General features: G+C 32.6%; 1 protein-coding gene across 3 annotated transcripts; it reads right to left on the reverse strand.

The window, feature by feature from the left end:
* Positions 1-685: 685 nt before the first annotated feature.
* LOC148600984 (sulfotransferase 1B1-like) lies at positions 686-11,468 on the reverse strand. Of its 3 annotated transcripts, XM_088555139.1 has the most exons (7): positions 11,311-11,468; positions 8,801-8,970; positions 5,626-5,946; positions 4,817-4,920; positions 3,419-3,587; positions 1,991-2,115; positions 686-1,102 (listed from the first exon to the last, which is right to left on the reverse strand). In XM_088555139.1, exons 1-7 carry the CDS (start codon positions 11,316-11,318, stop codon positions 968-970), a joined length of 1,032 nt encoding a protein of 343 aa, XP_088411265.1. In that variant the 5' UTR covers positions 11,319-11,468; the 3' UTR covers positions 686-967. The 3 variants fall into 3 exon arrangements, with proteins under 3 accessions (XP_088411265.1, XP_088411266.1, XP_088411267.1); XM_088555140.1 differs by lacking the exon at positions 1,991-2,115; XM_088555141.1 differs by lacking the exon at positions 686-1,102 and having other exon boundaries at positions 1,962-2,115; positions 3,415-3,587.
* Positions 11,469-16,143: the final 4,675 nt, after the last annotated feature.

The following is a 16,143-nucleotide window of genomic DNA, read 5'->3' on the forward strand; positions in this document are numbered from 1 at the left end:
TTGATATAAAACTTATGCCTACAAAACAGTTTTGTTTAGTATTATACAATTATCTTTGTAAATATACGAAATATTCACACACCGGCAACTAGTTTTTGAACTAATGGAGGAATGGCTCTTTGAAATCTGCTTTTTAAATAGAAAATTCGATATTCTACTGCAAATGCTAGATATTAAAAATTATTTTAGAATGTGTTTTATTAAATATTTACTTTCTAGTTTTTACATTTCGATACCTAAAAGGTCAAAGACGGCCTTTCATTTTGGACTGCTAAAATTTGAAAGTTTTTGGCACGTTTACCAAAACTGCTGCTGACGGCACTATTTGCTATTTTTTTTCTTAAATATAGTTATTGATTCTTGTATGGGATTAAATTTGAGCTGATCTGATGTAAAAAGTTTGGAATTTTTCTCACCAGCAAAGGGGAGTAATCCATACAAAAATGATTCGACATTTTTTCCTAAAAAGTTTGATTGACCTCTGACCTTTTTTGTTAGACACGTGACCACAATCGATGTGTACCACATCGCTATTTCGATAGAGCTTAAAATACTTTCCATTGATATATACATTGTTATATAGCTATATTATATTCCGGTGCATTAAATTCTCAAAAATCGATAGCCTGCCATCCTGCTATTACATGCATTTTATCTTTGTTGCAAACTAACGTAAGACAAAAGGTATATTTTTATTCATTTATTATTATAACTATGTATAAAACATAAGTACAGTATAAACGTATATAACAAAACTATGATAATTTTGCTCGGTACATTTATTATACTTATCCCCCTAAAAATATTGAAGTTGCATTAATTGGAAAATTTAAATACATGAATACAGGAAACAAATACTGGCACAATGTATCGAACAGAATCAAAAAGATTACATATAAACCTGGAAACAAAAACATACATCATTTTACCCAGTTCTATAATCATTTGGAAACTTTTGATGACGGTGTCATATTTCGTCACTTTTTTTCTGGAAGTTCATATATAAATTCAACGTCAAAACCTTCCATTTCTGTGGCATAAAGGGCATCAAATCTTTCCGCTTGGGCAACTGTAAACCAGTTTTTCCAATCACCAATAGTTCCTAAACATGACGATAAATATTATTTAATCACAAGTCTTCAAAAGTACGAGTAATCAAGGGAACCAAGGTTATAGTGGTAATCAAAAGTCTTCTATAGTAAAACAGACAGTGTTATATCTTGTCACTTTTATATTTCCGACGGTAAGATCCGAGATTTTTCGTAATTCTTTTAAGTGTACGAATTCCAGTATTATGTCCATGTAATTCATCCAAACATTTGATTATTTCACAATATCTGAGACGAAGCTTGAAATACTCTGTTTTTATATTGTCTAAGTGCATAGTCTAACAATAAATGATTGCGAAATAACATTAGTTTTGCAGTAGTAGTATGAAATGTACAAAAAGTGTTAATTTTACAAAAAAGTATAAATTTTACAGTAAAAATTGCCAATTTTACAGACAAATGCGTAAATTGTACATAAAAAAGTGAAGCGTTTATGTGGCCCTAATACGCTTCCGTAAATATTACACTCAGATTATCTTCGTAATCATCACAGCAAATAACGAAAGATAAAAGAAAACGTATTTTTTTTATTCAAATGTTTATTATTACACAAATGTAACTATATATTGAACAAAAGTACAGTATAAGCATATGTAACAAAACTATGATTAGACAATAATTTTCCTCGGTACATTTACTATATATGTACATCTATCCCCCCACCAAAAAAAAAAAAAAAGAAAAAAAAAATACCGAAGATGCAATAATTAGAAAATTCAGGGACGTGAAAACAGAAATCAAAGACGATCTACTAACACAATGCATTGAACAGAATGAAAAACTGAGGTTTAGGTTATCAAAAACGTACAACATTTTACCCAGTTCTATTTCTATAATCATTGAAATACAACTTTTGATTACAGTGTCTTAGGTGTCTTAACTTGTTTTTTGTCTGAAAGTTCATATATAAATTCGACGTCAAAACCATCCATTTCTGTGGCATAAAGGGCATCAAATCTTTCCGCTTGGGCAACTGTAAACCAGTTTTTCCAATCACCAATAGTTCCTAAACATGACGATATATATTATATAATCGCAAGTCATCAAAAGTAAAACATGTCTCAAGTGAACCCTGAGTAATCCTGTCTAAACCCGATACGTTTTACAGTCCCTTTATATCAATTTAAATGTACTTTAACCGTGATAAAAGAACACCTCTTTGAACCAAACACATTTAACTCCATAAAGGGGCAGCTTTGGTCAGGTTTCATAGAAGACTTGTGATTATATAATATTTATCGTCATGTGATTATATAATATTTATCGTCACGTGATTATATGATATTTATTGTCACGTGATTATATGATATTTATTGAAACGTGATTATATGATATTCATCGCCACGTGATTATATAATATTTATCGTCATGTGATTTATTTTTGCTATTTGTATGAGCACAAACCACGAATATAAATTGCTTCGAATAAGTTTATTATATAATAAAAATCTTTGAGAGATTATTGGACGCCATATTAAGTAGACGCAAAATTGGATTGACATTCTGAATCGAAACACTTAGTTTCTGCAAAAATAAATTTTGACTACTTTAAATTCCCGCAGTTGGTCGTACTTTTTGTGAAATAGAGAGGTTTGTACATGTGCTAGGTATGAAATTTACTATTGTTTCTTTTCTTTTAATATTAAGATAAGTAATAAATGTCAAATAATTATATTTTGAAGTTGCGTTTTAGTTTGTTTATTTGTGTTTTTCTTTATTTTGTGTCTCACGGTTTTACCAGAATAGGTTGAACTCAGTCTGGATAAATCTATATGAATACTACAATCATTCCCAAAGTTGTGTCTTCTAAAAATTGAAATAAAGGTTGTGTTCCCGTTGACATATCTCCTATTAAAAGTTCACGAAATATCTTGAATACCCTATTAGATTTTAGTTGAGGCATCAAATATTCAATTGCTTTGTTTTTATTATTTTATTTGTTATTTCGAAAAACGCACTGCAGAAATTTTAACAAAATTTGCAAAATTTAAGATTGCATTCCCTACTAAAATTGTTGCAGTTCTGCATTCAAGGCTTCATCATCCCCAGGCATAAGAGCATGATTTTTTTTGTACATAGTTCATATGAAACAACACGTGTAGATAAGATCATCCAATGAGATTAGCGTAAATTTGATTATATATGCATGAGGACAACAACATTAAACAATCTGTAGTAAGGTAACAAGTACCTAAATCTAATTTACATTGATTAAACAACATTGTCATGACATGCAAACAAATAAGGATCCTCGTTCCCTGATCAAAACAGCAAATGTTTTGTTTAACAATATTCTATTACGTACCCACCTTTTCTAAACAATGTCGATTTTCTGTTCGGATCTACTATAGTCGATACATCGAATTTATTATTCTTCAGGTTTTCGAAACTGCATTTCTCTACAACTTCATCTATAAATTCGCCAGTGACAGAAACTTCTAAAAATGCAGCCAATTCTGTCAGGTGTTCCTTTGGATTCTGCATAAAATGTGTGATAAAAAATAGTGAAATACAGGGATTGGAAAAAAAATAATTAGTAAAAAAAATAAACAAGTAGTACAACTCCTGATTACAAAAGCTAGATTCGATGGTTGAGAAGGCGAAATCAACTTCTACCAAAATGGTTATTTTTGACTGGTTTAAGAATTTGTTTGACTCTTATAGCAAGTGGGATAAATGAGACTTGATTGACAAAAATATGTGACCTAATTAGTTTGCGTTAAAATGAAGGTTAACATGGAATTAATATTTGTAAACATATTGAAAGAATAATCAAGGAAACCAAGATTCTAGCGGAAATCAAAAGAATATAATCCTGGGGCAAAGACCAGACATGTAAAACAGACAAACACAACAAGGAACATAAAGTTACTAAAATAATATATACAAAGTAACAAAAGTACTCCACTTAAATCTGGGAGCATGGACCAGGTGCACCGATAGAGTAAGCGTTCTCTGCTTTTTTAGAAACACCCGCCATAAAAAGTCCAGTCCGGGGAAGACAAAAGAGGAAATGTAAACTATGACACGTTGAACAAATCAGTTTTCATGGTGCAGATGGATACACCGTAACGAGTTCATGATGACGACCATATGAGTTGTGATATGAAAATTCCATACGCAGGTGCTGAAGGGATGTCGCCACAGATGAAAGGAAAGTTGACAATTCAGAATGAATAGTCATCATGTTTTTCGTAAAGTTTGGTCAATGGTTTTCCTTTACAATCGATCTCTAAGTGTAGGTCAAGACTAACTTCACAATGTCTGTAGTATCAATTTAACAATAACATTTATTTCTACCCTAAGTACTGAGAAGCTGTCTTGTATGATTATGGTAACTATGACAATGTACAAATTTATCAACTATCTCATCAATAAGTCTTGTTTTTGTTTTGTTTTTGTTTTGCGCAGATTGAGAAATCTTATCTTATTTGGTTCTGGACTGTAATTGGTCAATTTTGGCCTGCAAAAATGGGGACCAGAATTCTCCGACGACTAACAATGTACTAAACATGACACATTGTTACGAATGAGTTTTTAAGAAAAATGGTTAGGTACACACTAAAAATCGAACCCCGTCTGTGTTAAGTTCTAAAATTTCACTATTAATTTTCTTTATAACCCTGTATCTTTTTTTATTATTATTTCTTTTTTGAGTTCTTTCTTTATTCCACAGTTAATTCGAATAGCTGACAACAACAACTTACGATAATCAAATCCTCAAACATAACTGGAAATATATTAGCTGATTTGTTCTGTACCGCCTTTATCATCTCTTTTGTGTAGTTAAACCAACCAGTGTATAATCTATCTACAAGGAAAAGAAAAAAATGTATATCCCTCCACTGCTGTAAGGTGAACTGTGTGACTTTTTGAAAGGTCCGATGTTTGTTTGGTCCGAGAGGAATAGACGATACGAGACACAGTGTTTCAAGGGCCCATCTTACATGAAATAACAAATGCGTGAAACAACTGACATCTGGTGCACGATTCATTATAATGTACAGTCTAAAGTGTAATTTCCACAAAAGTGCACCAACAAAATAAAATACCAAGACTTGTTTGTGTCAGGCTTTAGAGCTGTTACACCTTTAGATAAAACAAATGTATAGATTTATATGAAAAAGGATTGGGAAAACTATGTTTCTTTCTTAACTTGGTTTAATTTTGTAGGAGTTTAATGCATGGTTTTTTAGAAATTAAAATTTATATACAGGAAGTAAATATAATATATTGAATGTATCTTTTGAAAATATCTTGTTTGATGGGTGCTTTCATGCGCTATGAATCAAATGTACTATGGCTGTGTCTAAATTTTTTATTGTGTGGTCCTTAACTACTAAGTAAGGCCTACTTTGAATTTGGTAAAAAAACACAATGCAAAGAGTGCAACCCCTTGTGTAATAAATGGTTTTGTAACCTTGAAATTAAGTTTTGGAGATCGATATGGTTCATAACTAATTTTGAAACGATTTTGTCCATGGAAAACATTGTCTCTAAAAAAACTTCTACTGACCATTCATGACATGCTCATCAAAATATTCCGACCACGTCCAGTTCGGAGCTCCAATCTTTCCTTCAAAGAAGAACTTGTTAGATACAAATCTATCTTTAGGATTACGATTCAGGTATACTATTTTGTAACCATTATCTATGTGGGATTTAGGCAGGAAACTGAATGGAATGTGGGAGCTGAAAATTCTAGGTCCTGCTAGCTTTTCTATTTCTTCCGGTTGTCGGATATACTCCAAATTGAGATTCCACCACGGTCCAAGAGTGTTGTATTCAGTTTTCTGAGTCAACAGCATTGACAATATTTCATGTAACCAGTGCGTCCCTGAAAGATAAGCAACAAAGCAATTAAATTAATGGTTGCCACTTTTAGTTCTTTGGTTAAATTTGGTTTATGGACAGTTGTAACGCCCCGGACATATTTGACGTGTTACATTGTTCAGTTGTGTATTTGAGCGTTTAGAAATAGGGAAATAATGACGGTATTGACATATGAATAAATAAACACGTTCAATATCTAACATTTCTAAATGCTTTTATCTTTTTTTTTCAAATTGAATAAACTTTGCATACAACGGCATCTTATAGACAAAATTACATGGCAGTCAATTTCAATATTCCAAATATATAGGGACCACCCATATCCTTATTCTTTCAAAATTGTTGTTCTAAATATGTGATGTCGGAGTTGACTTGAATGAGGGTACATGTAAGTATAAAATTAATGAATACTAATCCGATCCTTTATCAAGTCAAGTCCATACGAAAACTAGCAAAACAGATATTATAACACCGGAGCAACTGGTAACACAATGGTTCTGAAATCAATCTTTATTTGGGTAGAAAGTGAGTATTTTTCAACCAAGAACTGATATCTAAAAGGAATTTGGTAAGTGACTTTTTAAGTCGCATTTCCTCATACTTCTGATTAAGAAGTCTGTTACACGTATATTTATGGCATTAGAGTAGTTATTTAGTACTTGCTCTAGCATAGCGAATCAGTTGTGTAATATAAACACTATCAGTAGGAGATGAAGGTAAATTGTTGCACAGGTAAGGAAAATTTATTTCTTTTATCATAAATCTTAGAGCTGAGATGAACACTATTATCGAATTCGAGATGTAGGTACAAAAAAGATGCAGAACGAGCTGTTTCTGTAGTTTCCTTTATCTTGAGATCTGGTGTATGTTGAAGTTAACCATTTACCAAAAAGAGGGTTGTCAATGGACAATACATCATCAATATATCAGTATGTAAAGTTGAAGGTTTAAGGATCTTTTAAATTTTTATTTTTTATGAAATTGCGTTGACATTCAGTCTCGTATGAACATGAAAACAAATCCGCTATTAGAATAGTTAGTTCTCATTACAATGCCAACTTATTGTTGAAAAAAGCCCCTAAAAATGTGATAAATATATAAAATTCAGCATGTAGCAAACCTTATTGTCATGTATTTGAGCATTATACATCGTTTCCTGACTTTTATCGTAGCGATGATAGCCACACTTGTTTACGATATGTACGGGAATTTTACACAGTTGTTAAAACACTTTCACCACTGGTGCTGTAGATTTAAGCTAAATTTATTTGAATTTAAAATGTAAAACTACAAAATACAACAATAAAACTGGTTGCATGAAAGTACTAATACAATAGCTACTTTTTATAGTGGACATTATCATGATTTATTGTACCAAGCACAATGTGAGCTCAATGGCAACGTGTTTGTATGTGAAAAAAAATACATTGGTCCCCAGTGATATTCATTAGTCAAACCGGAAGGTGTTCTGAAGAAGGCACAAAGGGAAATTTCGTAGTAAGACAATAAAAAATGAGATACAAATTCCACTAATGAGGGTCAATAAATGGAAATGTATTTGCATTTAATTTTTAACATTATTGTTGTACACATGTCCTTTCTCCCTTTTTCCTGCTTCACACAATATATTCATGGAAAGGTTGGGAAAAATTCCATGGTACTTACGCATATTTCGCCGCTGTCCCACATGGTGTTCAAGAACCTAACCCGTCTTGGAATATACATATACAGACCTGAGATCATATTCTTCAAATTGAAGTACAGCTATTCTAAGATAGTAAAGGGGGAATTTCGGCAAAGCTGTTTGCTGTGAATCTGTATATCTCCGCGAAGAACTGTATTATTTCCGGTCTTCGAACATAATCTGAATTAGATCCGCTAAAACTTAAAAAGAATGTAGCTGGAGCTGCTCGTAAGTTTAAAATTGAAAATTCATAAATGTTAAACCTACCAGCTCTCGCTTCTATATGCTATGCATATGCCTACACCATATTATGAATATAAATAATTTCGAATTTGATAGGTTCAAATGATACTAAATGGTACTTTATAAATTATGATGATCGCCGCGCAAAGAGGCACGCGAAGAAGCTGAGCCACCTGGTCCGAGCAGCAGCAGGGGTAAAAAGGTTTGGACTTCAAATGACGTTGATATGTAAGGTATATTGACTAATAAAGACGCCACAAGTACCAGATCGAGGCCATTGATTTCCCTTAGCAGACTTTTTAAAATTATTTATACTGTTAAAGAATGCGAAATGAGAAAAAGAAAAGATAACAAAGAAGAAAAAATAAAACAAACAAAACAGCACAACACAACACACACACACAGAGGAAGAAAAGGGTCATTTGCTTACATTTGGATCCTTGAATTGAATAAATTGAGGCAGACTCAACCTGTAAGAAAACAAAGGATTTAAGATATAGAGGCCTTCTCGATGAAGACCCAACTTCTATATCCTAGGATTTGTTGTCTGCAGCATAAGTTGTTTCGATATGTTCGAAACTAGGTTACTCTACATCCAGTTTTTTTTTCAAAGGCGGAACTATATCCGGTTCTTTTGCTTACACTAAATCATAAATCCGGGAAATTTCCACTGGATATAACTTCCTGTCAAGCTGAAAAAAATCAGACTCTTTGTGCTTCTAATATTATATCTTATATCCGTTTTAATTATCATTATGAAGACTTGATCTTTATAACTTATATATAAATCATCCAGTTATTACAAGCACATGTATCATAAACAAAAAAAAACAACAAACAACAAACAAACAAAAAAAAAAACAAAAAAAAAAAAAAAAAACAAAACAAAACAAAACAAAACAAAACAAAACAAACAAGCAAACAAACATACCGGCCTTCATAGGCGAACTAAGTATTATATCTGTTGGCCTCGTTTTGAAATTCCTGATATAGTTGAAATGTTCTTCTGGTCCTTTAGTGTTTAATGTTATAGTCGGGATAAAATCCCATCCTTTATAAGTTACAAATGGATATATTCGTGTCTGTGGTGCATCTTCAGCACTGAAAACAAAAACGCTTATAACATGACTGTTTTAATATGGTACTAAAGATAGTGAAGACGGCACAAAATGTATGTTATTTGGTATCATATTAATTTATTGAGTTTTAATAGACCAATTGCAAATTAGGTCTTCTGAAACTAAATTTGCATGCTGTTAATTGTTATTTAATTTTAGTTGAGTTTGGTTGTACTAAATTTGCAATATAAATTACAAAGTGGATTGAAACATATTATCAGATTATAACAACCAACATAATTCATATCATCTCCAAAAAAAAAAAAAAAAAAAAAAACACACAAAACAAAACAAAACATGCGCATAGTGTATCCCAAGACAAAACCTGAAACAAACAACAAGACACATTATATTCAATGTTTATTATCGAAGGTGGATGCAGAAAATGATAGAAGTAATAAGAACTATACTGATACTACACTCTTACAAATCCGTCTTCTTTTGTTATCTCTACATGTACTAAATTACACAACTCCACGAAAATACATACAAACTATGCTTCATAGATGGATCTACAAACTGTTTTACAAAGGCCGTTTTGAAACAATAAACACCCATTCTTACAGATATCAAAGAGGGTATTCAGTCATACCACGACACTTGTTGCTCCTTTAGTGGTAACACTTCAATGTGAACCCTGCAAATGGGAACAAATTGTGCTATGCTACTCTATGGCCTATTTCTCTACTCCTTTGTGGCTGATTTAAAAGCTGATATGGTCCAAAAGAAGAAATACATAGTTTAGCCAGATCATTCGATCTCTGTTTTCACTATATAGATAACATATTGTCTTACAACATTCATTGTCTCGGGACTAAATACATCGCATCTAACCCAAAGAACATGAGATAAAGGGCATTGCAGACTCAATGTAGTCAGCTCCATATCTTGACCTACACTTTGAGATCGATGGAAATGCATAACAAAATTATACAACACACGATTAAATGTCAACTTTCAATTCATATACATGTATTACAAAATTAGCAACTGATTATGGGGTTTTGATATCACAGCATGTACATTATGTCAGCCCTAGCAGAAGAATGATCAAGGGAACCAAGGTTCTAGCGAACATCAAAAGAAAGCAATCCAGGGACAAAGAACATAGAAAAAGACAAACACAACAAAGAACATTAAGTAACTAAAATAATACATACAAAGTAACAAAAGCAAATGAGCAACTCTGACTCCACTTAAAAGTGGGAGCATGGATCACGTGCACTGGTAGGGTAAGTGTCCTCTGCTTTTCTGGAAACTACCGCCAAGTTGCTCATAAAAAGCCAAGTCCGTGGTAGACGAAAGATGAAATGAAAACAATGACACAAGGGTAGATCAAAATATGAGGCTGACTTTACAGTGTCTGTAGTATCCTTTTCCTAAACTTCTTTGGGGTAGATGCGATATATCAAGTCCCCAAAACTAGGATTGTTTAGTGATAGTATGTCATCTATATAGGGGAAACTAAGATTAAAGGATCTAGCTAAACGATTTTTTTCTTTTGGATGAGATCAGCTACGCGGACGTTTTGTACCGTGCTTAGATTCTTACAATTAGGCTTCTGGAATAGGGAAACACGTGTACAGCATATCGAAATTTGCAGTATATATGACACTCTACACACATTCTCTTACTGTCAAAACACAACATAAATTTTACAGAAACGAAACTAAAAAAAATCAAAAACAAAAATAACTATAGCACGTCCATCATTAAATGACAATTGTCTTGATCACGTGGTTTTCATTCCAAATTAAGACTCTTAAAAATTAAATGAAAAAATTCAGACTTTAAAGTTAATAAAAGTGTTTAAAATTTCTGTCCTAAACTTTTACTCTTTATAGCAATATCTCACCGTTTCCTACATATTACAAAAGTTTATTTAATTTCCAGGTATTTCAAAGGCTGGGCTCGGAAAGTTTCAATGTGTTTAAAAAATCTGTCATCATTTTTCTCGAAAAAGTCATTAATTTAAGTTTTTTTTGTTTGTGATTAAATCTACTATGAAAAGGTACATTGCATGTGCTGTTTTCTTGAATTTCAGTCCAAAAACAAAGACTCTTGTATGTCATCACAACGAAGCAAGTAGAGAGTAGTCTAGAACTAGTTCGGGGAAAGGAACTGGAAAAAGACTAGCAAAATCCCAACAAATATTTGTGGACGTGTATTCAAGAATCAACAGTAGTAATAAGTTTCGTTATTTTTTTGTAACTATTGGTAATGATTGGCGTACAGGTAAGCAACGTCCAACACTACATTTCAAAGCAAACCTCAAGACGTATTTCTTTTTATATCGAACAATGTAGAAATAAATCATACTTACGTCTCCATTTTAGGAAGTTAGACTTCTTTCCTTTGAGATAAGATTAAATGTATGGACTGCAATTGTCAGCGGGTGAATTAATATTAACATTCCATCAAACTGTGTAATCACACTACATGTATTACTCTCCAAAATAAGCTGGCAAAATAAACCGTGACACATGTAATTTACTTTGAAAGTATTTTTTACCACTAAAGTGGAATTTCATTGTTATTAAAATAAGACAGGAAGTGGTAATAAACCTACAAATTTCCTATTTAGAATCAACAACAGACCATAAAATCAGTCTTCGTTTTTCATTTTGGTGTTTCGCTTTTGAGATTAAATATATTGTACTTAAACTTAACACTTAGCAAGAGTCACCGTTCTTGATTTGCTTTGATTTGGTTGATGAATGTATGTTTTCTCAAAAGTACAGAAAAGACAAATGTTACCGACAAATACAGCGTCTGAAGACCATGTACCATAGGCAGTGTCTGAATTTTGTATTTAATCAAAAATTTGAGGTCGAATTAATACATTTGTTGCGCAATCGTTATGGCGTGCGTGGCCATCTCCAATATGAGAACAGATTTATTGAAGATGCATATCATAAATATAACTGTGTGGTGCTTTCGCCGCTGTTGTACCTGGTTCATACTTTTATTTGAGTGGAGTTCAAGTTTATCATTTATAACTTTACTTCTTTGTGTATTCTTTCAATTAATTCTTGTTATCGATCTAACTGTTGTCTGAATGGTTACATTGTCCTCCTCCTCTGCATATAGTTTGTCATTCATTTTAAAATCTATAGGTTTGACATGCTTAGGTAGATGTTCTTGGTGTTTTCTTTGCAATTCTTTTGTTTCTAGAGTGAATCTGGATCTTTTGAGTCTGCCTGAGGATAGTTGTTTCTGTCTCTCATTCATTGGGTGGTTTGGTAAGCATTGATATTTGGTGGCCTGTATCATAGATTTACATTATCTTATCTTAATTAATGATTGTATGTTTGTAATTTCCTCCATACTATCAATAGGTGTTGATTTCATGGCTCCTATGATGATGCGGAGTGCCTGATTCTGGACTTCATCTAGAGTCGGATGGTGAGACTTAGCTGCTGTCATCCAAGCACTAGAGCCATATTCTAGATATGGGCGTACATTTCCTTCGTAGACAGATTTCAAAACTTTCTCATTAGCATCCAAGTTTGTACCAGCAAGTTTTCTCATGATGTTTAGTTTTCGTCTGGCTTTGGCTTCTGTTGTCATTATATGCTGTTTCCATGTAAGTCTTTTATCGAAGGTTACACCATGGTATGTTTGCTGATCTTCCATTGTGATATGGATGTCATCCATGATCAGTTTGACAGATTGGGTTTTAGGTGAGGGTGTAATGCGGGTTGCTGTTGTTTTCTCTCTATGATGGTAACACACCACTCATTGGCCCATTTGACTACCATATCTAATGCCGTTTGTATCCTGTACCTTGCAGTGGTTGCATACTCCTCAGAGCACCAGAGGACAAGATCATCTGCATAGTGTGCTGATTGTACACCATTTGGTAGCTCTGGAACTAGGTCATTCATATATAGTATGAAGAGAGTTGGTGGAAATACTACATTACATTTTAAAGCAAACCTCAAGACGTATTTCTTTATATAGAACAATGTACGAAATGAAATATACTTACGTCTCCATTCTAGGAAGGTACACGTCTTTCCTTTTAAGTAAGATTTATTTGTATGGACTGCAATTGTCAGCGGGTGAATTAAATAGGATCATTTACATTCCACCAAATTGGCTCATAAAAATTCATGTAGTACTCCCCAAAATAAAAAAAAAACGCGATACATGAAATTGACTTTAAAAGTAACTCTAAGTTGTATATGTATATTTTTTACAACTTAAGTAACATTTTTTTAGTTATTAAAGAGAGGAGGTGATAATAAACCCATCAATTTTATATTAAAACTTAATTAATCAGTCTTGGTTCTACATTTTGGTGCTTCGCTTTTGAGTTTAAATAAATTGTACACATTGCAAGGGTAATCGTTCTTGATTTACTTTGAATTGGTTGATTTTAGTTTGAAATGAATGTATGTTTTCTCAAAAGTACAGATATGAATACAGAAAAGACCTAAAACATTGTCTTATTTGTTTGGTTGATTTTTCACTCCTTGAATCACCTATACCATAGGCAGTGTCTGAATTTTATTTTAAATCAAAAGTTTGAGGTCGATTTAATAAATTTGTTGCGCGATCGTGATGGCGCTGCCATCTCCAAAATGAGAACAGATTTATTGGCGATGTCGATTTGACCCAGATGTGACATCGTATATACAACTGTGCGGTGTTTACTGAACATAGACGCTTTCCCTGCTATTGCACCTGGTCCATACTTTTACTTTAGTAGAGTTCAAAACTTGATCATTATTTTCTTGATTTCTTTTTTTGTATTTTTTCAGTTTATTCTTATTATCGATCTAGTTTGCATTGTCTGTTTTCTGGAGCAGTCTTTTGATCATGATTACTTATGAACTCATTCTAATTATTGTATTCTGGCTTAATACTTCATTCTATTACTCCATCATTGAGATTACAAAGTCCCAGACAGTGAGTACACAATTTACAAGTTTATTTACAACATGTGTATACGTCGTACATGTATATGTAATAACCCTCTGCCAGATTCATACACCGTGCAATACGAAAATTGGTGATACTTTATCATGTACTTGAACTTTGAGATATGCATATATGTACTTAAACTACTTAATCTAATTGGAGATAATCTTATCTTTATTACGTGTCAGACGGGAATTAAGACTGTATATATTACGCCAAATGTATTTGTGTTTAAAATTAGTCCCAATCATTGGAATGTCTTGGATTTAGGCTGTAAATGTATTTTCATAGGGAAGAAGCATATAAATTTGTATCTGTTTTACCTGCTTTTATAAAACATCTCGTTTTTGTCTTTGAGAAAGCTAGTCATCTTTACCATCTTTACCAAATACTTGAAAAGTTAACGTTGAGCAGGGACTTTACATACATGTATGTTGGAAGGATAACTTTCATCAAAACTTTAGTTATTTCAAAATTACTTCATGTTGTTACTGTACTACCAAATCCACCATTGGTTATAACAAAAGCCATTCAAGGGACTTTTTTCAATTTATTTGGGATGGAAAACCAGATAAAATCAAGAAAAACAATGATTACGAAAATGGAGGAGTAAAATCAGATATTAAATACCAGTCCATATAAAATTCAGACACTGTCGGTATTTAAATGATTCCTATTGATGAAAAACTCACCAAACAATGATTTTTCAATCTACACATATTATATTTTTACCTTACGGTCGTCATTTAAATATTCAGATCTGTACTTTTGAGAAATCATACATTTATCTCCCACTAAAATCAACCAAATCAATCAAAATCAAGAACGATAACTCTTGCAAAATGGTAAGTTCATGTACAATATTTATAAATTTTATCTCAAAGGCGCAACACCCAAATGAAAAACTATGACTGGTTAAACGGTCTGTAACTGATTATGAATAAGAAATAAAACTGAATTCGGTGGTATTTTGTCATGCATGAATCACCTCCTGTCTGATTTTTAAAAAGACTGCTACTTAATTACTTTCTCAAATCCATTTAAATATCTGTAGCCGTAACTAGTATGATACACACACACACACACACACACACACACACACACACACACACACATATATATATATATATATATATATATATATATATATATATATATATATATATATATATATATATATATATATATATATATATATATATGTGTGTTTGTGTGTGTGTGTGTGTGTGTGTGTGTGTGTGTGTGTACTTTGGTGAATAGGTAGTACCGAGGTAATTCATAGAAATACACACTCACGTACCGAGGTCAACAAAATTATCGAGGTTAATTTTTCGTAACCACGGTATGCAAACCTCATTTTGTTAATTGGAAGTTTGCGCTGTCCACGTGGCCGGAGTTTCGCGAGTATACTCATGACCTGCAATTAAATATTCATCTGTAGCAAAAAGGTAAATTATACAGGATGCAAGCTACTTTAGACGAAAATGGAGTAGTGACTTCCTTTTCATAGAGACACCAAGGAGAAATGAGTAGGGGTCAAAGGGTAGTCCAAAATAATTACACGGTGCATCTTGTTTTTGGGAGGCTAAATGTTATTTTTGCTTGATTGAGACAAAGTGAGGCATAAACATCATTTTAACAAAATGCCTCATCAAACATGATATTCTGGATCAGTCAGGGAGAAGTGAAATTAGTTTATTAACTGCATGTGTACTATTAGTTCTACATGACATAAAACCACACACAATTTTTGTGTACATGCAGGGATCTCCATGGATCAAAATGAACACATGGCTCACTCTCCTGTTGGACAAATTTTCATCTAGCGCGTCTTCTTTCACACAGAAAATAATTTGCCAAAGAAAGTATGATGAGGTTGAATGTGACATATTTAATAGCACAGGCTACAACATAGAAATCAACTATGGTAAACATTTCTGTCTATATTATCTAATTCAATTATCCCTAGGTCAAGTTTTCTCTTCCCCAGGAATGGTAGGTCCACTGGGCTAGAGAAGTTATATCACTTACAGGTGTGGTAATTTTGTAGATACCATTAAAATGTTCTTTATAATATAACCACAAGAACGTAGATGATCATATGTATTTTTTGTCCAAATTAGTGTCATTAAACAATCGGTCCATCACCCTTTCAAAAAGTTAAGCAAATTGGATTGCTTTTCTGTGATCGATAAATGCTGAGATCGTTAAAGCATTGTTGTATAAATAT

The sequence above is a fragment of the Perna viridis genome, chromosome 12, assembly GCF_037379345.1.
Source record: "Perna viridis isolate PV_CMFRI_1.1 ecotype Kerala chromosome 12, ASM3737934v1, whole genome shotgun sequence".
Classification (NCBI taxonomy): Eukaryota; Metazoa; Mollusca; class Bivalvia; order Mytilida; family Mytilidae; genus Perna; species Perna viridis.

Bases quoted from the DNA above. Each gene is read 5' to 3' on its own strand.
- LOC148600984 (XM_088555139.1), bottom strand. The intron at 4,921-5,625 runs GTCAGTAGAAGT...TTTTCCTTGTAG, and splicing joins TGATGAGCATGTCATGAATG to ATAGATTATACACTGGTTGG. The intron at 1,103-1,990 runs GTTAAGACACCT...CGTCATGTTTAG, and splicing joins AACTTTCAGACAAAAAACAA to GAACTATTGGTGATTGGAAA.